Genomic DNA, 23,135 nt, shown 5'->3' with positions numbered 1-23,135 from the left:
AGCTGGGCTGCCAAGGAAAACACGCGGCCCCCGGTTAAATTCAAATGTCGGATAAACGACAAATTGTTTGGATATGAGTGTGTCGTGTGCAATAGTTACAAAATTGTTTGACACTCAAACTGAACTGGGCGACCCCGGGTTTTATTTGCTAAAATTGGCAGCCCCCACCACAGCAGCCACGTTGGGTTGGACGCCCCCTTGGACACCCAGGGACAAGGGCAGTCAGGCAGGTGTCCACGTGAGTGTGGGGCACAGCAGAGAGGTATGGCCGGGGGAGGCGTCTGGGGGAGCCTCAGATGCGGGAAGGTGTGAGAAGCCACAGACAGAAGGGATGAAGCTGGGGGGCAGGCTGGGGGCCAGAAGCCAAGCCACAGACACACAGACAGAGATGTGGCTGCTGCACACCACCGGGCACTTCGACAGGGGCCGCGTCTTTGGGCTGGTGGGGAGGGGAGGGAGACCGGGTGGGGGTGCTCTGTGGGAGGGGGCAGCAATGCGAATGCGACCTGGCCGGAGCGCCAGGCCCCCCGCAGACTTCCTCTGTGTGCCCTGGTGTTAAATACACAGGTTTCTGGTTCAGCTGCTACGTCTGCATCGCTGCCTGTCTGGCTAAGGACCTGTCGCGATTTGAGTGGTGGCTGCCCTGACTTCTGGACCGATGGGGAGGATTAATACCAGGACCGCCTGGTTAAGAAGCGGCAGTCAGCGCCTCCACCCTCCGGCAGGACCCCATTTCCCCTGCAGAATCCTAGCAGTTACTACAGATGGGATGCTTTCGGGGCACCTGGGTGGCTCCGTCGCTTGAGCGTCCGACTCTTGATCTCAGCTCAGGTCTTGATCTCAGGGTCGTGAGTTCAAGCCCCACCTTGGGTTCCACATTGGGCTCCACGTTGGGTCCTTGTTTCCACCTGCAGGACGGGCTGGGTCGGACCCTTTCTGGCCGCCATCATAGTAGAGGGTCTTCCCTGGGTTTCCTATTTCTTATAGCAGCGAGGTTGTTTCCCCTTTTCTGTGAACTTGTCCCTTTTATCCAACACATAATTATAGAGATAATTATCTTATTGTTGTAACTGTCATCCGTGGACGTTGGCCCTTCTCAGCCGGCCTCCGTGGGCGGATAGCTTCATGTTGTTCCTTGACGGAGGGGGACAGCGGCATATCTGTTATGCGTCCCCAGCCCCACCCCAAAGAACCAGATCTTTCTCCTTCAATGCCAAATTTGTTTGCTTTCCTTCTTCCTGCTTAACAGTGAAACTAGTCCAGTATCTCCTCTGCTTGGCCTCTGGGCTGCCTCCCCCGACTTTCTGTCTTCTGGCCACTGGTAATATTTTCTAGAGTTTCTGTGTTTGTGGTTTTAATTTCCTCCTTAACGTATGAATTATTTGGAAGCAAGTTTTCAGAAATCCCAACAGCTCAGGCTCTTTGGTTTCTCCCCCAGTAATGCTGCTTTTACTGCGCTGAGGTCAGGGAGCGGGTTGCAGACCACCCCTGTGTGGGTTAGGGTTCCTTCCTGGCCTTACAAAATTTTCCTTTGTAAATGGCCCAGGAGCCCGGGGGAGGAGCCTGAGGTCTTGTGTGTCGATTTTAGTCTTCATGGTAAACTGTTGTTACTTAGGTGTCCTTGCTTACTTCAGTCACCCAGCCCCGTCAGCAGCGGAGAGCTGGGGGAAAGCCCTGCACGCTGGTGACGCGGGGAAGCTCCGTGGTCGCTGGGCCCGCAGAGACCGTGGGCCGCTCGCGCACCCAGCCCCGCACGCCCCGTCTTCCGGCAGCCCCCTCCTCGCTCCTTCCATTTTACTGTTGTATTTTTAATTGTGGTAAAATACACATAACATAAATTTTACCATCCCAGCCACTGGAAGATCTGGGGCACATTGCTGTGCACCCCGCCCCACCACCGTCTCCAGAACTTTCCCATCTCCCCAGCCTGTAACTGGGCCCATTAGACGCTCGCCCTTCGGGAGCACGATCGCCCCCAGCCGCAGCTCCCACCATCCTGCTTTCCGTCCGTGAAGGCGACTCCGGTGAGCAGAATCCGGCGGGGTGTGCGTTTTTGGGACTGGCTCATTTCACACGGCGTGGTATCTTCGAGATTCGTCCACGTGCAGCACGTGATGGGGGTCCTTACTTTTTAAGGCTAGATTGCCGTTTCGGGCTGTGGATGGACCCCGTTTCGTTCATCCGTCCAGGTGTTGCCGGCCATCCGGGTCGCTCACCCTCCTCGCCGCGGTGACTAACGCTGCGGGGAGCACAGATGTGCACGTACCTGTTGCAGACGCCCCAGCCTAGAACTGGGGAACTGCTGGGCCCCAGGGTAGCTCTGGGTTCACTGTTTCCCGCCATGACTGTGTTCCCACCAGCGACGCCCAGGGGTTCTGCACACCCTCCCCGCCGCTCGCTCTTGTCCGGGTCCTGACGGTGGCCATCCCAACAGGTGTGCAGTGCCATTCCGTGCTTTGCGAGTGGAATTTGACTTTGTCAGGGGTGACGGTGTGGTTTCTCACTTCTGAGTCACACATGGCCGGACTCCACTGCCAGCCTGCGGATGTCATTCTGCGCCACTTAGTTTTTTGGCCTGATTGCCCCGTTTTCTCACGGATTTGGGGGACATGTTAACAGGTGCCCCCACATGCAGCACAGAGCAGGCACTTCGGTGGGGGGAGGGGAGAGGGGAAGCAGGGTCTCTGGGCCACAGCAGGGGTCTGCCAGGAGGGTCACAGGCAGCGGATCTGCTTGATGAAGCCTTCGTTGGAGCGAGCCGCTGTGTGGATGGGAAGTGAAAGGGCCCGTGGGCCTGAGACGGCTCTTCCTCTTTTCCCTCCTCAGGCAGTCCTGGTCCCGACCCGTCGGTGAGTCCCCTGCGCTCGGGTCTTCTCGTAAATCCTATGCCTGTGCCGCTGCCCAGTGTAGTACCAAACCTGTTCCAAATATTACCTGGTGAGCTGTGAAAATTAGTTTATACGATCATGAAAATCCTTTGCCCTGCTCCGGCGGCGTCACACGTCCCTGCAGGACGCCCGGGACGTTAGCGAGGGCGATGGGCCTGAGGACTCCGAGGGCCCCGTGGGCGGCTCAGCAGGCTGGTCTCGGCTCGACCTCGCACCGCAGCTCCTTTGCAGGAGTGGTCCTCCCTGTGGGGGTGGGGGGTCCTACCCCCGCGGCCCTGGGGGACCCGCACGTCACTGGGCCTCAGTGTCGGCTGGCTGCTGGCCATCCATCGCATGGGCCTCCCGCCTCTGGAGCAAAACCCCAAAAAGAATACAGATGGGGGCTTTTGACAGAGACGCGGGTGTCCCGAGGTGCCCATGTACGATGTGGTGCCACGGCACGCGGCCCCAGCACCCTCGAGGAGGGACGGAAGGGAGAGTATTTCAGAGGAGAGAAGAGAAAACCATCTCCTGAGACCCTGGCTGAGGAAGGGTTGAGGCCCAACCCACGGTGAGCTTTCCAGAAGCCGGAAGAGACCTGAGAAGTGAAGGGGGCTGTCACAGGCGAGGAGCGGGACACCTCCCCACACACTCGCTCCTTCATTTCCTGTGCCATCAGCCCCTACACTGCCCAGCGCTGCATCTGGGCGAGGCGCAGGCCCCAAGGTCCTGCGGTCGGCGGCTCAGGACAGGCTCCTGCTGGTAGTTACGACGGGGTCAGAGGAGGGCTCTGTGCTGGGCTCTGTGCTGGGTGTCACGGAGGAGGTGATAGCTCATGGGGCTTTGAGGGCCCAGTAGGACTTTTTACCAGACAGACAAGAGTTTTAATTTTTTCAGTTTGTTGTTGCTTTGATCTTTTGTTCTCATTTTTCCAAATAGGCTGAGGGCAACATGTTCAAACCGAATTCTAGGTACGTCATGCTCTGGGGCACTCGGTGACAGCCCAGGCATGTCGCTTCCTGGGGATATGGGTCCCGAGGGGGTATAACCAGGGGAGTCCTGGAAGTGGGCGGCTCTCTACCTGCCGCCCAGTGAGCAGGAAATGATTCACAGCAGCAGCAAGAACCTGCTGAGCGAGGTTTTCTTCTGATGGCTATTGGAAGACCTGCATAGAGCAGAGAAATCACATTTTATCAATTATATGCTTCTTTGACTTGTGGAAGATATAAAGGAGCATGAGGTAAAAAGTCAAGATCATCTAGAATCACACCACTCAGAGATCTTGGCATTTCCTTTGTATTTATGATGTTCGACAGCTTCACTGAGATATGATGGTCATAGAATAAACGGATATATTTGAAGTGCACAACTTGGAACGTTCTGACACATGTATACACCTGTGTGGACTCAAGACTGAGCATATATCCCCCTCGCGCCTGAAAGTGTCCTGGCCTTTGTCATCTCCCCCTCCTGCCCCTCCCTCTGTCCCTCCGCATCACCCCTGCAGGCCACTGGGGTCCGGCCTTGAGTGTCCCGTAAGTTGCTAAGTGTGGCTCACATTGAAAACCCCGCAGAGGTGTGCTGCTGGTTTTGAGGTGGGATAGCTTCTAGGAACAGCACATCTTCTGGAACGCAATCCCAGTGGCCTACCTGGTACAGGAGGTTTCCACTTCACAGAACAAGAGGTGAAGGAGCCTGCCCATGCCCCAGGCGAGGCCCTCTCTGTCTGAGGTCTCTGGAGGCTCCTCCCCCAGCTCACGGGCGCCTCGGGGACACCCGACTCGGGCCCCGAGCCAGGACCCCTGCAGGAAGGCCTCCCAGCCGCTACCCTTCGCACAGCTCAGCCCCACCCATCACCCCCGCCGCCCCCGGCCCCAGCGTGCAGGGCATTGCAGGGTCTAGGCCTCTCTCTCTGCAAATATGAAATCAGCAGCAGCAGGCTGAGAGCCCTTCCTGCTGGGTGTGCAGGCACCGACCAAGGACCCAGAAGATGGGATCCATCGGGTTCATGCTTCTGGGTCCCTCATCTCTCATTTGAAAACCCAAACCAAAGGTCTCCGTGTGGCTGTCCTGCAGCCCGAGCCCAGAAGGCCCCCCTGGTGCCCGGCTGCCCTGTCTTTCTGGCCCCCAGTCGCTTCGCCCGAGTGGTCTGCTGCCTTTGAGCGGCCTCTGTGCCCCCTCCTGTCAGGGGTGTTTTTCCGCTGTGGAGAGAGGGAGCTGTCTCTTTGAACTCTCCCTAAAAGGACACCTAATTCCTAAATAACGCACATGCCAGGGAAGGTTCCTGTGCTAACAGGCTGAGGACGGAATGCTGGCTGCTCACAGCCTCCGCACACGGCCTTTTAAAGACACGACTTACGAGTGGTTCCATTTGCAGCCAGGCAGGAACGGGACCCATTTGACCCCATACAGCTGGTTTTAAAACTTTTGGCAGTTTTAGTCAGCTTTGAAACTGTAAGGTACCCTCGTTCCAGTGCAAGAAATCCCACGAGGCTTGTTTAAGAAACACATTAAGTGTTGCTCTCCAGTACCTAAAAATGGAACCCGGTTTCCAGATTCTCCTGAGCAGCCTGCCCCAGCTCATCCCAGCTGTGGCATGGCCATGGCTCTGGGCTCTCCCAGGACAGGAAAAAAAGGGCAGTGCATCTGTGGGGAGGGGTCTTTGACCCTGGGGAGCAGGGTCCCACGCTGGGGAGGCCGCAGGTGGCTCCCGGACAGGTAGGAGCTGCAGCATCCAGGGGACTAGCCCAGAGGCAGGCCAGGGTCAAGGCCACGGGAGGCTTGCACAGTGGGAGGTAGCGCTGGCTGGGCTCCAGCATCACTGCGGGGCCACCCAGACGGGGCAGGCCGGGCGAGGCGGGGACAGGCGGCCGTTCTCCGCAGCCCGGGGGGACGACAGGAGGCGATGGGCCTGAACATACCAGGGCGGGGACACTACAACGGGAGGGGATTGTGGACTGGGGACGTGCCCCTGCTTTTGGCCCCCGGGTTGGGGACCCCCCAGCACCACGTCTCCCCGGGACTGGCTCTGCTGGACGATGGTGCAGCCCGTCCTTCCCCGACCAGTAGATTCCTCCGGGGCTCATGTGAGCCCACGTGGGTTTCTGTTGCGTGCGGCCGAGCCGCCTGACTGAGAGGCACGATCATCTTCGTCCGTCCTGAAGCTGACCCTTCCAGAGCAGGAGCGGAGCCGACACTCGGAAGCACCCTTGCTTCCCTCCCCCGCAGAACGTCACTGACACTCAGCTGGGGTCGGTGACCCGACACTGGACAGATACGCGCGGAGCGGCTGCGTGCCAGGGAGGACGTGCACGCACGGCAGAAAGTGGGGCGGAGGAGAGGTGGCCCACATTGTTCTGAGGAAAGAAAACTGCTCAAGCCCCTGAGTGAGGCTGCGGAAGTGGGCTGGCGGGGGCTGGGGGGGGCGGGCAGCTGGGAGCCCTTGCAAGGGGAGGAGGCGATGGCCGCGGACAGGCCACAGTTGGGCCTGGGGTTCGCTGGGGAAGGGTGTGCCTGGCGGGGAGACAGGCAGGGTGCTGGGAGCACAGAGGGGTGGGGACAAATGGAGGGGTGACCCTTGGAATGAGGCTGGACGGGCAAGTTGGGATTCCTTCCATGAGTCGGTGTCTGAGCCCTCCTGAGCTCCCCATGAGCCCTGGCACCTCACCTGTCCGTGGCAGGTGGGCTTTCTTAGGGGTACCCTGATGGGCCAGGTGTCGCCCCTTCCCCGAGCCTGCCCAGACGGCGCTGGGGGTCACCCACAGCTGGTCCTTGGGGTGCACCCGCCATGCCCGTGTGGGCTCTGTGGGGCACACACCTGGGCTGTTGGGAAGTGGCAAGAACTCGGGTGGGAGGCTCCCAGAGAGCCCCAGGGTTGTGCTCTGCCCTCCCGGCCTCCTCTGCTGCACGCTCCAGCGGGGGCTCTCCGTCCCAGGGCATCGAGGGACGGGTTGCCTCACCTGCCTGTGGATCCTCACCCTCCGAGAAGCTCTCCCCTCTCGCCAGCTTCTCAGGCCAAAAGCCCAGGAGCTTTCCAGGGTGCCCTGCCAGCCCCAGTGGGACCCGTCCTCAGGGGACGCCCTCCAGGACAGTGGGCGCAGGGACGGCTGGGCCTCCCCTCTGCCTCCGTGTGCCGTGGGGTTTGTTGTGTGTTTTGTCTGGGTTTTTCTTTTTCTTTCATTGCTATGAAATTTCGCTGTGTCAACTTCAGCCGCCCTCTGAAGGTGTGTGCAGCCCTGGGAGTCTGTCGCTTAATTAGTTCAATGAATCAGTTCTCCTCCCACGCCCTTCTCATGTTCCGGTGGAATCGGTGGGCCTCGGGGCCTCCACATAAATCCTCCGAAAGCACGAGGAGCCCCCAGCCTCCGCTGGGGTTGCCCTGCTGTATCTCTTTCCAGAACCCCCAGGATAACAGTTCCCTCTGACCACAGTCCTCCCCTGACCCCGAGGCTTGGACCCCGCGCGGCAGTGTGTGGTTGCCTGCTTGGGGCTGGCCACCCGTCCTCTTCCTGAGAGCTGCCATTGCCCTGGGGGGACAGCTCTTGCCCACTTGTGACATCCTGGCCTGTCTTCCAGAAGCACAGGCTCCTGCCCAGCCTCCGTCCATCCCACACCACCTCCCTCTCCAGGGACTCTGGGAGGCCACGGGGACGGCACACCCGAGGGCCACTTCAGGGCTTTGCTGCCAGGGCTCCCAGCTGCCGGCAGGTGGCCTCTGTGGCTGGCCTGCCCAACCCCCGGGGCCCCAGGTCCTCAGTGTCGGTCTGCCCTTTTGTTGAAGGCTGCCAGTTGGCTCTGTTACCTGTGACTGAGACTATTCTTTATCTCTTCCTCTCCCGATTTGACACCTTACCCTGTGAGCCAGTTGTCACCTCTGCCCCATCCAGGGCTTCAGCTTCCCATTCAGCACTCCATTCTGGCATGGTTATGGGCTGGGTTAGAGCCCTGGTCTGCGGTGTGTGGAATTCATTCAGACTTCCGCCCAGCCATCCATTTAGCCACCCATCTCTCCATCTGTCCATCCATCTATCCATCCATCCATCCAGTCATCCATCCATCCACCCACCCACTCATCCATCCATCTGTCCACCCATGTATTCATCTGTCCATCCGTCCATCCGTCCATCCATCCATCCATCCATCCACACATCCATCCATTCATCTTTCTACCCACCCACCTGTCCATCTGTCCATCCATCCATCCATCCACCCACCCACCCACCTATGCACCCTCCCATCCATCCACCCACCTATCTACCCATCCACCTATCCATCTGCCCATCCAGTAATTAGCCATTGAGCCCCCAGGAGTTGCATGCTAAAATGGCACTTCACACAGCCTACTGTCATCACTCACATCTGTGACCCCAATCACCCCCTTCATCATCTGCCCTCTCCCCCCAGATATGCAGCAAAAGACAGGTCAGGCCCTCCACGGCACTGCCCAGCTTGTTGCCTAGTCCTCAACCTCTTGGGACTGGGCATTGGCTGAGTGTGGGACCCAAGGTAGGTGAGACAACTTCAGTCAAGTCTACACCTCTTCTGGTGCTGGGACCTTGGGCCCGCTTCTGAGCCCCAAAGCCTCAGTTTCCCTTACTATCTAGTAAGTTGATGATCACAACAGGACCTACCTCCAAGATATCTATGCATGTGAAGAGCTTTGGGCAATACTCGTGTATCATAGGGGCTGGAGTACCAGTTCCTCTACATTTTACTCCTGGAAAATGGAGGCGGGGGGGGCAGGAGTCCGAGGGGCCATGGGGCAAGCCCACTCAAGTACATACCCCCTTCTAGGCCATGTTTCAGAGTCAGGGACCCCGGAACTCCCCACACAATCTGCGTGCCTGAGGGCTACCACCCTCTCCTTGGGTGGGCCATTTCACCCGTTGCCCTGTGGGCTCCCCAGGCCCAAGAGCTGCAAGGTGCAGCTGGGTGTCCACACATGTCCATGAGACCCATCAAGGAGTCCAAGAATTCCTGCAGCAGGCAGGGCCTTGGCTGGGCTGTGCTGGGATCCTTGAGCCACAGGCTCCCTCTCCAGGGATCAGGTGGAAGCGGGCTCTGGGCCAGGCGCCCCATGGGCGCGTAGGGAAGGTGGGGGAGGGCGGGCAGGGCCGGCTCATGATCCCTGGGCACTCTCATTGCAGTGCACCATATCCTAATGGCCACGGCCTGCCAGGACGCCAACTACGGCACTCTCCTCAAGGAGCTCTGCCTCACCCGGTTCAAGGTGAGCATGGAGGCCATCGGGAAGACACTGTGGTGTGACTGGGACAAGACCATCGGGTAAGTCTCGTGTGTCCCCTGGTGGGAGGGGTGTGGCTGAGGTGGGGGCTGCAGGGCCTGGTGCCAGGAGTCCACTCAAGGCCACTGGGAGGGGTTCTTCACCAAGGTCTAGGGTGACAGAATGCTGGCCATGGGTGGGGACAGCCTAAGGGCGAAGGAGGATGCCAGTGATGAGTGAATGTGGTTGGAGGAGGCTGTGTCCGTGATGACCTGGGCCAGGGTGGATGCTGGGCCTTGTCCAGAGGGGCCTCTGCTGTTGGAGCGTTCCATTTGGTCCGTGTCCCTCTGAGACACGTGTGGCCCATCCAAGTGCAGGCGTGTGGGGGATGGTCTAGTGCCCACAGGGCTGAGTCTCCATGACAGGAGCCCCCCCACTCACGGGGGTGTCTCTGCTGGTTCCCTCGGTCCCTGTGGTCAGGCTGAGGCTGTTTTTCCTACCCTGTTCAGGGTTCAGAACTTCCTGGAACGATGGGGCTGGCTGCACTGGAGGGGTGGCCCATGAGTCCCCAAGGACGGCTGGCCCTGGGCCCCTTCCCCTTTGTGACTTCGGTCTTTCTGCCGAAGTGCCCTTCTTCCCACCTGGCTGGCTTCATTCACTGCCTCCCTCGGCCCCTCATCCTCACTCCCCAGGTCCCACCTGGCCCTTGGCTGCCACCCACTCCCACCTACGCCCTGTGGGTGACCCATCTCATTCATTTCTGCGTCTTCCTTCTTGTGTTTCTTTTGCATAGATGAGCAAGTGTATGAACTTTTCTCTTCTGTCCTTCTCACGTGAAGTATATTATACTGTAGATATTCTCCTACTGTGCTACAGTGTAGTACGCTGTAGATATTCTTTTTTTTTTTTTAAAGATTTATTTATTTGAGAGAGAGAGAGAGCAGGGGAAAGGGCAGAGGGAGAGGGAGACAAGCAGGAGCCCGACACAGGGCTTGATCCCAGAACCTGAGATTATGATCTGAGTCGAAATCAAGAGTTGGGTGCTTAACCAGCGGAGCCACCCAGGCGCCCCTGCTGTAGATATCCTTACACCATAGGATAAATATCCTTATACTACTTTATGTTAAAGATATGCTTTTACTATGCTGTGCTATATTCTTATCCTATACTGTAGATTATTCTTGCACTACGCTATAGATATTTTTTAATTTTTATTTAAATTTAATTAAAATAACATATATTGTATTATTAGTATCAGAGGTAGAGTTTAGTGATTCGTCAGTTGCATATAACACCCAGTGCTCATTACTTCAACTGCCCTCCTTAATGCCCATCCCCCCACCCACCTCCCCTCCAGCCACCCTCAGTTTGTTCCCTAGAGTTAAGAGGCTTTTATGGTTTGCCTCCCTCTGTTTTCCTCTTATTTTATTTTTTCTTCCTTTCCCCTATGTCCATCTGTTTTGTTTCTTAAATTCCACATATGAATGAAATCATGGTATTTGTCTTTCTCTGACTGACTTATTTTGCTCAGCATAATACCCTCTAGCTCCATCCCTGTCATTGCACATGGTAAGATTTCCTCCTTTTTGATGACTGAGTAGTATTCCATTGTATCTCTATACCACATCTTCTTCATCCATTCATCTGTCGATGGACATCTGGGCTCTTTCCATAGTTTGGCTTTTGTGGACATTGCTGCTATAAACATTGGGGTGCGGGTGCCCCTTCGAATCACTACATTTGTATCTTTGGGGTAAATACCCAGTAGTGCAATTGCTGGATTGTAGGCTAGCTCTATTTTCAACTTTTTGAAGAATCTCTTTATTGTTTTCCACAGTGGCTGCACCAGTTTGCATTCCCACCAACAGTGCAAGAGGGTTCCCCTTTCTCCACATCCTCACCAATACCTGTTGTTTCCCAAGTTGTTAATTTTAGCCATTCTGACTGGTATGAGATGGTATCTCATTGTGGTTTTGATTTGTATTTCCCTGATGCCCAGTGATGTTGAGCGTTTTTTCATGTGTCTGTTGACTATTTGTATGTCTTCTTTGGAGAAATGTCTGTTCATATCTGTTGCCCATTTCTTGATTGGATTATTTGTTTTTTGGGTGTTGAGTGATAAGTTCTTTATAGATTTTGGATACTAGCCCTTTATGTAGATATCCTTTTTGCACTTTCTTTTCACCTACCAGTATATGCTGGAAATCCATTCTTATCAGTGCATAGAGAACTTTGTCACGCATTTTTGCAGCTGGATAATAGTGCTCTGTGCGTAATTTTCCAAGCACTTTCCCATCAAGAGGCATTTGGTTTTCCCAGTATTTTCCAATTTCAGGGAGTGTTGAAGGGAATGACCCTGTGCATATGCGTGCTCATGTTGTCGGAGCTACGTCCCAACGGTGACTCCCTGGGTGGGGGCTGCCGGGTGCAAGGCGGGAGCACGGCCTGTTTCCCTCCAGGAGGGCCAGCAGTGGGCAGCCCCACCTGCAGCATGAGGGAGCCGCTTCCCACCACCTGCCGGTACACCTTGAATCCTCACCGCCTCCTCAGCCAGAAAGGGTGTCTCCCTGGTGTGTCAGTTTGCATTTCTCCAGTGACAAGTTCATCTTCTGTTCTCTTTTCTGTGAATGTTTGTTCATGTCTTTTCCCCTTTTCTGTCAGGTTTCTGGTCCTTTTTAAAGAGTTCTTTCTTTCCCCCCCCCCAAGGCTTTATTTTTAAGTAATCTCTACCCCCACGCGGGGCTCGAACTCACAACCCTGAGAACCAAGAGTCGGGTGCTCCATCCACCAACCGAGCCAGCCGGGCGTCCCTAGAGAGTTCTCTGTGTTAGAGGAGACGTTAGACCCTTGCCTGCTGTGCACGTGAGACATGCTCTCGCAGCTCATTAGCTGTCTTTTGACTTCGTTCCTGGTGTTTCTGCTGCCACGTAACCTTGTTTTCACATAGCCGTGCACATCAGCCTGTTATCCGCCCGGATCTGAGTCACAGCTGGACGGCCTCTCCCCATGCCGGGGTTCAAGAGGATCCAACCCTGCTCTCCCCTCAAATCTGCGTAGTTTCGGGGGCACATCTCAATCACCGGTGCATCCAGCCTTCATTCTAGGGGCAGCGTGCTAGGAAGCAAGCTCTGTCTTCTTCCAGATGAGCTGCCCGGTCGTCCTGTTCATTCATGAGCCCGTCTCTGCCCCCCATGAGTTGAGATGCCCCTTTGTCCCGTGTCATCTCCCTCCACGCTTTGCTCATGCCGTTATCAGCACTCCTTGTTTCAAGCCTTCTCCTACTACCTGCATCTACAGCATGAATTCTCCTCCAGAGCAGTCGGTCTTCGCTGCCTACCAAATGCTTACTTATCGCTCGCCTCATTCCAAGGAAAGAGTTTATTATTACAGCTAGCATTTAGTAAGTACCTACTGTGTGCTAGGCATTGTGCCAGTCACTTAGCATCTGTCATCTTGTGTAAGTAAGCAGCAACCTCAGGAGATGGTAGGACAAGTTGTAATCCCTACCTTATCTCCCCAGGGGCACAGCTCACAAGGTCTCTTTGGATCCAAAGTCTCAGCTCTTAACACTCCCCAGGGGTATGAGACTGCTCCCTCCTGATTCTCAGGGGAGATGTGGGGATGCCCTGTCTTTGTAGAAGTGGGAGGTGGTTGATGGCCTTCAGTCAACTCATCTCGGCCCCTGCCAATGTCCAGGGGGCCTGGTGGGGCCCATTTGCAATGGGCTACCAAGCCTGGTACTCAAGCCAAAGGCAGACTTTCCAGCATCTTCTGGAGCAGTAGAGGTCTGGGGTGTCTTGGGGCAGACAAACTTGTCCAGATGATTGGGTGCAGGAGAAGAGAGGAGGGACCTGGAGAGAAGACCAGGCGTGGCGAGGGGTGCAAGAGCTCCATGTGCAAGCAGGAGGGCCACCGCCAGGACAGAACACAGTGTCCGGAGAGGAGCAGGGCCCTAAGGTGGAGCGGTGACAGGCAGAGAGCCAGACGGCAGGCTGGTCCCAGGGAATTCTTCCAGCTCCGGCTGGGGAACGGCAGGTCAGGCAGGCATCTGACAAAGGGTGCAGGTGCTGGGAGAGACCCCTCCCTGAGCCAAGTGCAGCTAGGGCCTGTCGTTGGGGTACAGATGGCACCCCAAGAGCAGACCTGGGCAGTCGCTGGGGTCTGAGATCCAGCCCCAGGCTAACGCTGCGGGTGGAGAACTCCAAAGGCACGAGGCCAGAGGCCCCTGATTCCTGCTGCTTGAGGTGATGGCTGTCCTAGCAACTGGGCTGGGCCTGCAGGTGGCTCCAATATGACAGAGGGAGGTTCCGGATCCTGCTCTGAAGTCAGAGGATTTAAAACAGCTGCATGGCAGAGGAGACTTACTTTCCTCCCAAGTGACAAACATGAGCCCGCCAGCCTTCAATAGGATGCACACTCAGCAGGAGATGGGGACAAAATCCCCTGTGGGGCACATGGGGGCCGCTCACGCCAGCTGGCTCTCTGGCCCCCAGGCTCTCAGTGCCCCCTCCTGTGTCACAGCAGACCGAGAGGGGGCCCCTCATCAGCCCTGCTTCACTTAGGACATTGGATGGAAACATTGGGTAATTTCCGAAGTACTTCTCTGCATCACTGTGCCTCATTGCTCAGAGATCGAGACCTCAAGAGAAAGCAAAGGGCTGACAAGAGCATTCAGGCCATGTTCCAGCTAGAGGACAATGACCTTCCCTGGGACTGTGGGTCTGCTCGGTCCATGGCCTCCGACCCTGACCCCAGCTTCTCTGTCCTGAGGGTGGCTTGGGGGCTGCTCCTGAGTCCTTTCTTGTTTGGGGATGCTTGGGATTTCTCAGATTCCCCAGGTGTCTGACCTGTCCCGGTCTCAGGTCCCCTGAGGACAGAAGGGCTCAGCAGGGCAGGTCCCACCCCCCCCACCCCCGCCTCCGGGCGCCAGGCCCAACCCATGATTCCCCCCGGGGCTAGCTTGTTAAACTGCAGGCCTGGTCTGCTAGTGGAAATATAATGCCATTTAGTGTATTAACTGGGAATATAATCTGATTTGGGGAGCTACAGAGAACATGGGAAAATGTGTCATCAGAAACTCTCATCTCCAGAGACGTTCCTGTGGGCTTGGGGGAGGGAGAGAAAGAGCAGAAGAGAGAAGGAGAAGAATCTCGTCCATGAGGAACTCGAGAAAATGCTTGGCTTTGAAATGACTGCATATATGGGATTTTCTCCCCAAGATAAAAAGTGCTGGGTGGATTTAGGAGGCCCCTCTGCCGTTCCTTTCCTGCCCCACAGCTGGCTCCCAGGTGTCACCTTGAGCAGGGAGAGATGTCAGAAGGGTCCCAGGGGACTGGGTCACCACCTTCCATGACCAGGCATCAGAGAACCCACCTTCACCTTCACACCGGTCAAGGCACCCCCCCCCCGTCTCTGCCCAGAAGCTTCTGGATTTGTCACTGCTGACGTCTCCCCGGCCCACGTGTCCGGCATCCCTCCATGCATGTGGACCCCGTGCGGGGCATGGAGAGCCCTCCAGGCTGTCCTGAGGAGCGGCCCAGGTCCGAGGAGGGCTCTCCAGCCCTGAGACGTTGAGGGAAGGACACAGAGCAGATGTTTAGGGTGCGGGCTGCAGAGCTGTGACCTCAGCCAGGAGCGCTGGCCCCAAGCTTCCGCTCCCAGGGACTGCACTCCTGGGGCCCCCGCGGGGTCTCTCCCGGGGCTGCTGCCCTTCCCCCTCTGCTGCTGGAACAAAGAGCCTTATTGTGTGTGTCCCTTCAGAGTCAAGTCAGGACGTTCTTCAGGGCTCGGGGTGCTAGAGCGGCTGCTTGTGTCACGAATCCCAGCAAGAACTGAAAGGGAGGCATCTTTCTTCAGGCGCAGAGGTCTCCCCAGGCAGCGGCTGCCGTCCTCCCAGGGACTCCAGCTGCACCCAGGCCACGTGGCCCAGGCCTCGGGACAGGCCACGCCCAGGGTGCTCAGCCCGCCCTTCTCCGGAGCCCGCCGGCTACCTGGCATGGGCCCCCTGCCCCCGCGGGGGCCTCCCACCGGGCTGCGAGCTGCCGGGGAGCCCCCCCATCTGTGTGGCAGGGCGTCTGCGCGGGGACCTGCCCTGTGCTCATGGGTGCTCGGCCCCCCTTCTCGTCCGGAGGCCCTGGGGCAGGTGCCCACTCCCCACCCCTCTGCCCACCAGGCTCGGGGGCGGGGGGGGGGTTCCTTCCGTCATCTGCAGAGCCCAGGCGCACAGGGATCCTGACTTCTGGAGGCCTTTGGGGCAGGGGTGCTGTCCCAGGAAGGTGGCCCAGCTTGCCCTTGGGAGCCAGGCTGGTTCTGCCTAGGCCGTCCCTCCTGCTCCCCAGCCCGGGGCCTCACTGGGGTGCTCCGGCCCTGTGGGAAGAGGTGCGGACACAGCTTTTCAGGGCCAGGGCAGGTGGCCTTGGGTAAGGGTGTCTGCTCTGGTCCTCCACAGCTCTCCACACGTCTTTGCCTTCCCCCCCCCCAGTGCTCCTGGTGTGCAAACATGGAGGGCGGCGGCTTCTTCCACTGCTGGGGTCAGCAGAGAGGAAGGACACTTGAGCTGGGCCCAGAGCTCCTGGCAGCCACCTCTGGGGTTTGTTAGGCCACAGCTGTGACAGGGAGGCATCATGAGACTCAGAGTTTGCTGGGCGGGCAGAGGAAACGGGGGACCTTTTCCTCCACCCTCTCGAGTTCAGCTTCTGGAAGTCTGCACCTAGGTGGCATCTTGGGGCGAAGTGTACTGTACGCACCACCAGGACCCCACAGCAGCAACAGGGGAGCCTATCTGTGAGCGGGATGTCCATGGGGGCAGCGAAGCAAAGGTCTGCCGGGACCCTCCACCCTGTGTCAGGAGCTCCACCACAGCTGACCTGGGGGAGCAGGTGGAGGGCTGGGGCAATGGGACCAACCATGGGGGAGGAGAAGGAAGGAAGGAGTTGTCCCAGGCTTTGTGCACCCAGATCTGTTCTCATAGACAAGAGGGGAGGGGGGCATGGAAGGTTCTGGAAATCTGCTCTCCCCTAGCCTGCACCCAGAGCCAGCCCTGGGTAGGCAGATGCAAGAGAAGAGTCCTAGGGACTCCCTCAGGGGAGACCCTCAGACCATGGCTCCCAGCACCACCCTGCCCCAGCTGCATCATCAGCCCAGCACAAGGTGCCCGTCTGGTTGTGCCCCACCAGCCAGAGGAATGGTCTGCATTTCAGGGGGTGGGAAGCCCTCACGGCAGCAGCAGCATGTCGGGCCGGGGTTGCCTCATCTATATGCCTGCTCCAGGGAGCGTTCTCATGACGATCCCCAGACGGTCTGTGGATGGCCGCCTGTTGGACTGGAGCCTTTTAGGGAATGGGGAGGAAGAACCCCACTTCCTCCTTGAGAAAGCTCCAGAAACATGTGTCTGCAGAGGCCAGAAACGGAGCGGTCCCTTGTGGGGGGGGCGGGGAGACGCTGGGAGCCAGCAAGGAGGACTGCCGGCCCTCACTCCTCCCTGCCCAGGGGCCACCGTGTCGTCCTCGGCCCCCCTTCACGTCTGCTGCCCCGGGTCCTTCTGGCCGCAGCAGAGGGCACATGTGCTTCCCCACACACAGCCATGACCAAGTAGAGCCGTGGCGCCAAGCCTGCGGTGACATCCATTTCCATCGAGTGATGAACTGCCCTGCTCCCCCCACCTCCTTGGTCTGGGGATGAAGTCACCATGTAAAAGGTCAGCAGCGGGGCGGCGCTGAGCAGATCCCAGCTGGGAGCGCAGGCTCAGGCAGGTGGGACGGATCCTGGTGACGGGGACTTCCGGCAACATGCCGTCCCCTCCTGCCTCCGCCTTGGACATGCGGCTCTGACTCCCCGCTTCCAGCCGGGAAGGCCCCAGAGACATCCAGGCTGTGCACGCCGGAGTGTGCTGTCGGGGAGGGGGGCCGGGCGGGCTCATGCGGTGCCCCCTGAGTGTGCTTTCAGGCAGCCCCCAGGGCTGTGCCCCCCGAGGGGGCAGGGAGCACGCAGTGGGGAGGTACAATGGGTGCGGCAGGGTGGCGGTCACAGCAGCTGCCCCCCCCACTACTGTCGTTCCCCTCCCCCACTGCCGACCTCCAGCCTAGCACTCCTCCCGCCCCCAGGGTCTCCCAGGACCCATTCGTTCATCGGTCATTCTGTTGGTGGCCATCTTCCGAGCAGTCTCGGGGCCAGCGACATTCAACCCACCGTGGGAGGGCCCCCGGGGAGCTGTGGCACGGGGTGGCCGTCCGCCTTCCCCATGCGTATTTTGAGGACAACTTGCTCCCCTGGTGGCTCCCAGGACTTCAGCCCTGGACACCTAAGCACAGAGTGCCCTGCGGCACATGCTCCAGGACAGGTGCCTTTTACGTCTGCATTCCCCCTTCGCTCAGCTAAAAAAACAGAGAACCCACTTTCTTAAAAATGCACTGCTTTTGAGTAGCAAGAGGTGAGTTTACCCTCGCAGCCCTGGGCCAGCTGGATGCAGCCTAGCTCGGTGGCGGGGAGGCCAAATGAACATCCTGATTTTTGCAATCCTGTTATGTTGAGCCGTTTCCAGGTTTTTATTGTTATAAATGATGCAGTTCTGTACATACAACCTTACTTCTTTTTTTTGACTAATTTCTTTAAGAATTCGTACAAATGGACTTACTACAGCCCATGCCATGAACATTCTGTAGTTTTTTTTTTTTTAAGATTTTGTTTATTTGAGAGAGAGAGCAAGCACAAGCAGGGGGAGCCGTAGAGGCAGAGGGAGAAGCCCGGTGGGCAGAAAGGGCTGCACTCCCAGTTGCCCTTTTAAGGAATTGTCCTAATTTATATTACCAGCAGCATATGAAACTATTTATTTCCTCATATGTTCCTGAGTATTGAGTTTGTAGAGATTTTAGTTTTGCACGTTTAAATGAGATTTCTCTCATTTAATGTGCCCACCTTTGGCTGTTAGAAAGGAGAAGCCCATCTACAGCTGTTTGCATTTTTTTTTCAAGTGCACATTATCTGACCATAACTTTAGCTACTTATCTTCTGAGTCATTGGGAGTATTATTAATCTTATTTTACAAACTCCTGAACGTGGTAGAAGTTAGCTATTTGTTGTTTTGTTCCAAATATTTTCTCTTCACGTGGCCCTTGTGTTTGCTTTGGTGATGTTTGTCTCCCTTGTTTAATGTATTAGTTGTGCGGTGTACATGTGTGCCCTGACTCACTCCTCGGAGGTCTGTGACTTGGGCACGGTCCTATCTATTCCAGAAAATTCAATTGTCGCAATTTCAAGGGAGTATTTTGGCCACAACATTATGTTCTGTTTCTATTTAGTTGTTACGTGTTTTGAAATAACATTTTTCATAGTTTAACATTAAGACATGAATTAAAATTTATTTCCTTCCTCCTTCAGTGATGCTAACATAATTTGTTAAATAATAGTTCCTCCCTCTGCTCTTTGGTTATGTGTAGCTTAATACATAATATGTTCTTTCGGATCATTTCAGTTAATTTTTATTTATGTCTTGGGGCCATACCCTCCCTTCCCATCACTGTGGCTCTATAATATTTTCTACAATTTAGAAGATCTCATTCTCTCTTAGTCTGTTCGTTCTCATTGCATTTCACATTATGTTTTGGTTTCTTTGCTATATTTTCTGCCTGTTTTTCCAAAAGAATGAAGAACCATTCTGCCAAGTTCCATAAGACGTTACGTTGAGAGTCTTTTTTTTTTTTAATTTTATTATGCTATGTTAATCACCATATAGTACATCATTAGTTTTTGATGTAGTGATCCATGATTCATTGCTTGCATATAACCCCCAGTGCTCCCTGCAGTACGTGCCCTCCTCAATACCCATCACCGGGCTAACCCATCCCCCCACCCCCCTCCCCTCTAGAACCCTCAGTTTGTTTTTCAGAGTCCATCGTCTCTCATGGTTCGTCTCTCCCTCCAGTTCCCCCCCTCAGTTTTCCCTTCCTTCTCCTAATGTCCTCCGTGTTATTCCTTATGGTCCACAAATAAGTGAAATCATATGATAATTGACTTTCCCTGCTTGACTTATTTCACTTAACATAATCTCCTCCAGTCGCATCCATGTTGATGTAAAAGTTGGGTATTCGTCCTTTCTGACGGCTGAGTCATATTCCATTGTATCTATGGACCACATCTTCTTTATCCATTGATCTGTTGAAGGGCATCTCGGCTCTTTCCACAGTTTGGCTATTGTGGACATTGCTGCTATGAACATTGGGGTGCATATGGCCCTTCTTTTCACTACAGCTGTGTCTTTGGGGTAAATACCCAGGAGTGCAAATCCTGGGTCATAGGGTAGCTCTATTTTTAACTTTTTGAGGCACCTCCACACTGTTTTCCAAAGTGGCTGGACCAACTTGCATTCCCACCAACAGTGTAAGAGGGTTCCCCTTTCTCCGCAACCTCTCCAGCATTTGTTGTTTCTTGCCCTGTCCATTTTTGCCATTCTAACTGGTGTAAGGTGGTATCTCAATGTGGTTTTGATTTGAATTTCCCTGATGGCTAATGATGATGAACATTTTTTCATGTGTCCGTTAGTCATTTGTATGTCTTCTTCAGAGAAGTGTCTGTTCATGTCTTCTGCCCATGTTTTGACTTGATTATTTGCTTTTTGGGTGTTGAGCTTGAGAAGTTCTTTATAGATCTTGGATACCAGCCCTTTATCTGTAGTGTCATTTGCAAATATATTCTCCCATTCTGTGGGTTGCCTCTTGGTTTTGTTGACTGTTTCCTTTGCTGTGCAGAAGCTTTTTACCTTGAAGAAGTCCCAAAAGTTCATTTTTGCTTTTGTTTCACTAGCTTTTGGAGAAGTATCTTGAAAGAAGTTGCTGTGGCTGATGTCAAAGAGGTTACTGCCTACCACATTGAGTTTCTAATTGAGATGGCCAGTCACCAGTCAGTCAACTAGAGAAAGCAAGGGATGCTTCCCACGGCGAGCGTCTCTGGCCGCTGTGTCCTGAGGAATGGCAGCCGGCCGGGTTGGACTCCTCGGCTGCTACCTTCAGATGCTGTCGCTTAGCGGTTAGCACACAACTGTCACCGTGGACCAGGCACAGAGCTCCAGTGGGACTTGCCTCTCAGGAATCCTGCTGATCCCATCACAGCTTAACCTCCGTAGGCCTCTGCCTCCTCCCCAGTAAAATGGGTATAAAAGTATTTGCTTCTTTGACATCTCCTGATTTCCCTCAGAAGCTTCCTGGAAGTTTTAGGGTTAGGGTCACATTTGCCTGATGGAATATAGGTGCTCAGCTGACCATAGGGGTCAAGAGTGGGAAATAATTTACGTGACGTGATAATTATTCATTCCTTGCAAGTGTGAATGAATTCATCACTAAAACCATCAGATCTACGTGTGTGGGGGAGGATTTCTTCTTCCATTTTCCCTGTTGATTGCTTTGGGCTTTCTGGTTTTCGTTTCACGTTCATATTTCAGCAGTGTTCATTGGGTGTGTATTCTTCACATCCCTCCCTAAAACATAATGACACATAGCAGCCCCTTAAATGTTTCAGATCTTGTGTATTCAAACTTTTGTTTAATCTTTGTGTTTTTTCTCGCCCTTTGTGTTCTCTGTGTAGAGGCCACCTCGGTCAGCAGAGGGAGATGACAAGGTCCACTTTTTTGGTCATTGTGCTCATTCCTTAGGTCCTTAGAAAACAGGCTAGGTTTTACATAGCAATGTCTTTTAAAAATTTTTTGGCTTTAAATTTCATCATTTGCTTTTCCCTCTTTGTCCCTTTCTGAAAAAAAAATATTTGCTGCTTTCACGAGATAGAATTTAGATGCTTATTACATCATTATTTTTTTCCTCACCTTTTTTAGAACCTAATAAAGGCACTTAAGGCCGTGAGGTTTCTCCCTCGGGAACTTCTTTGCCACTTTCTGCTGGTTTTGAGATGTCCCTGGTTTCATTGTATCAGACAGTTTTTTCCTTAGGCAAGTACATTTTAATTCTCAAATGTTGGATTTCTGTTTGGTTCTTAGTCTCTCCTTCTCTTAAGAGAGAGAGAGAATTGAGAGCGAATAGGTCCTGCTTTTGTCTTTTTGTTGAGATTTTCTTTGAGATCTCGCACACGACCACCCTCTGTAAACATACCACCAGTCCTTGAAAATGAAGCATGTTCTGCTCAGCCTGTTTCACTCCCACAAAACGGCAGTGAGCTCCGCCCTGTCGCGCTGCCCAGCTCCTTCCCATGTTCCTGAACGTCCTGTGTGCTTGACAATGGAGTAGTGGATTCTTCAGTCCTGACCGAACTAGTGTGGTTTCTGTGTCACTTTTCTGGCAGGTGTCTATGCATAGATCTTGCTCTATTTCTGTAGCATTTAAATGCCCCGTTATTTATGCTGCCGGCATGGACCGTGACGTAAGGTTATGACTCTCAGCACATGTGATGGTTCTCGGCCTCGTGTTAGCATTGAAACACCAGTCTGCAGCCCCTTGCGGTTTACTCACACCTCCCCTTCCTCTTCTCGTGTCTCTTGCAAACAGCATGTAGCTGGATTTTATGTTTCCACAGGGAGAGCGATGAGCCTCGTAACCGAGAAAATGACCTCGTGTTTGTCCTTTCTTGTTCAGCCTTCAGGTGCTCCATTTTTTTGTCTTGATTTTTTTATCTTGTTACGCTGATTTCTTTTTTTTTTTTCTTCCCATTGTTGAAACATGATGTCTTTTCTTTTATCTTTCCGATGAGCTTGACTGTTGGAAAGCTCTTTTTCACTCAACCAGCCGTGAAATGTGAAACGCAGACGTTCTGCTTTCTGTGTTGGTTTTCTGACGGGGTCAGACCACGTACCTTGGCCTCCCCTCCATGAAAGAACCAGACTCTCTGGGTTTCTGGCTTCCTCGAATTTTGCTTTGTGTCTGTCTGTCTTTCTCTCCTCATCGATTTGGGTTAATGTTCTAACACCTGCCTCTTCTTTCCACCCTCTGTTTTGTGTTTATTTTTCACCCTGCGTGGTTCTGACTCTTGTCGGTAACAACGCTTGGTCTGACCGGGCTCGTGGCTCCTCATCTTTGCAAACAGGCTGTTAGTTCAAGCATGTCTCACTCTTTTTAACTCATCGTTCCCTTTCACATGTACCTTTTAAATTCTGACGACTATTCGAAGTAAATCCTAGGAATAAGCCATATGATTAATACGTTCTCAAAAGCGAAAAGTTTCTAAGGTGCTTCAAAAAGCTGCCTTTCTACGGCAGTGACAGCTTGGCGGGACAATACGCCTGTGAGGAGCAGCCTGGGTTTCTGAAGTCGGTGTAGCTGGAGTGCCTTTGTCTCTGAGAAGGCAGGGAGATGGTTTCTTATGTTTTAAGTATCACCTCCAGTGTGGTTGCTTGCAGGTTACGAGAGGCAGGGACTGGGAAAGGAGAGTGACGGCGTGGGGCAGGCAGGAGCTGGGCCCCGAGCCCCATGACTGCTGAGGGGCTGCCTTCCGGGAGCCCAAGACAGACCGTCAGGCGCCGGACAGCCAGGACCCCCAGCGACATGCGCTGCCAGGCGGCACCGGTGCCTGACTCCCCTCCTCCAGCTTGTCCCGACGCCGGTAGGGGGGTTGAGTTCAGGACCCCCTCCAGAAAGCCAGGTGGGCCTGCGGGTCCCTGGGACCTTGGTGTCTCTGTGTTCTCATCCTCCTGGGGTGCTGGGGCTGCTTCGTGGTGCACGCTGGTCCCAGGCTGATTTTGAATCACAGAGAGGCAGCTGCAGATGCCTGGAAGCTTCTCTCCTGCGGTGGGTAGCAGCGGCTTCCCTGCCTGGATGAGCACAAGCTCGCAGGGGGGTAGGACAGAGTGTTAGCACCAGGGGCCCGTGGTAGCTTATCCTACCCTGTCCCGGTTGTGGTTCTTCCTCGAAAAGTTAGGCGAGGGCACGTGGATACCATGAAGGAGTTCCGAACCGGTTATTGAAGTGCTAGCCATTTGCTGCAGACTCCACAGGGGCTGGGTCCATGCTGTGGCTGGTGGGGACTCGGGGCAGGACCTTCACCCCCTCCTGGAGCCACACCTCCTCCCAGCACTGTGGCTGCTGGGGAGACCCTCTTTCTCCCTCAGGGTA

General features: G+C 54.8%; 1 protein-coding gene across 1 annotated transcript in view; it reads left to right on the top strand.

Annotated features, from left to right (window-relative positions):
- Positions 1–23,135, top strand: part of RAMP1 (receptor activity modifying protein 1) — a 42,764-nt gene that overhangs the window by 4,846 nt on the left and 14,783 nt on the right. Inside the window, exon 2 of the mRNA XM_025888916.2 lies at positions 9,014–9,152. Coding sequence (XP_025744701.1) covers positions 9,014–9,152 — 139 coding nt within the window. The remainder of the gene's footprint in view (positions 1–9,013; positions 9,153–23,135) is intronic.

The sequence above is a fragment of the Callorhinus ursinus genome, unplaced genomic scaffold (genome assembly GCF_003265705.2).
Source record: "Callorhinus ursinus isolate GAN/ISIS: 27379988/994484 unplaced genomic scaffold, GSC_fseal_2.0 scaffold2, whole genome shotgun sequence".
NCBI lineage: Eukaryota > Metazoa > Chordata > Mammalia > Carnivora > Otariidae > Callorhinus > Callorhinus ursinus.
Note: the sequence above shows the minus strand (reverse complement) of the source record. Positions and strands in the feature narration are given on the sequence as shown.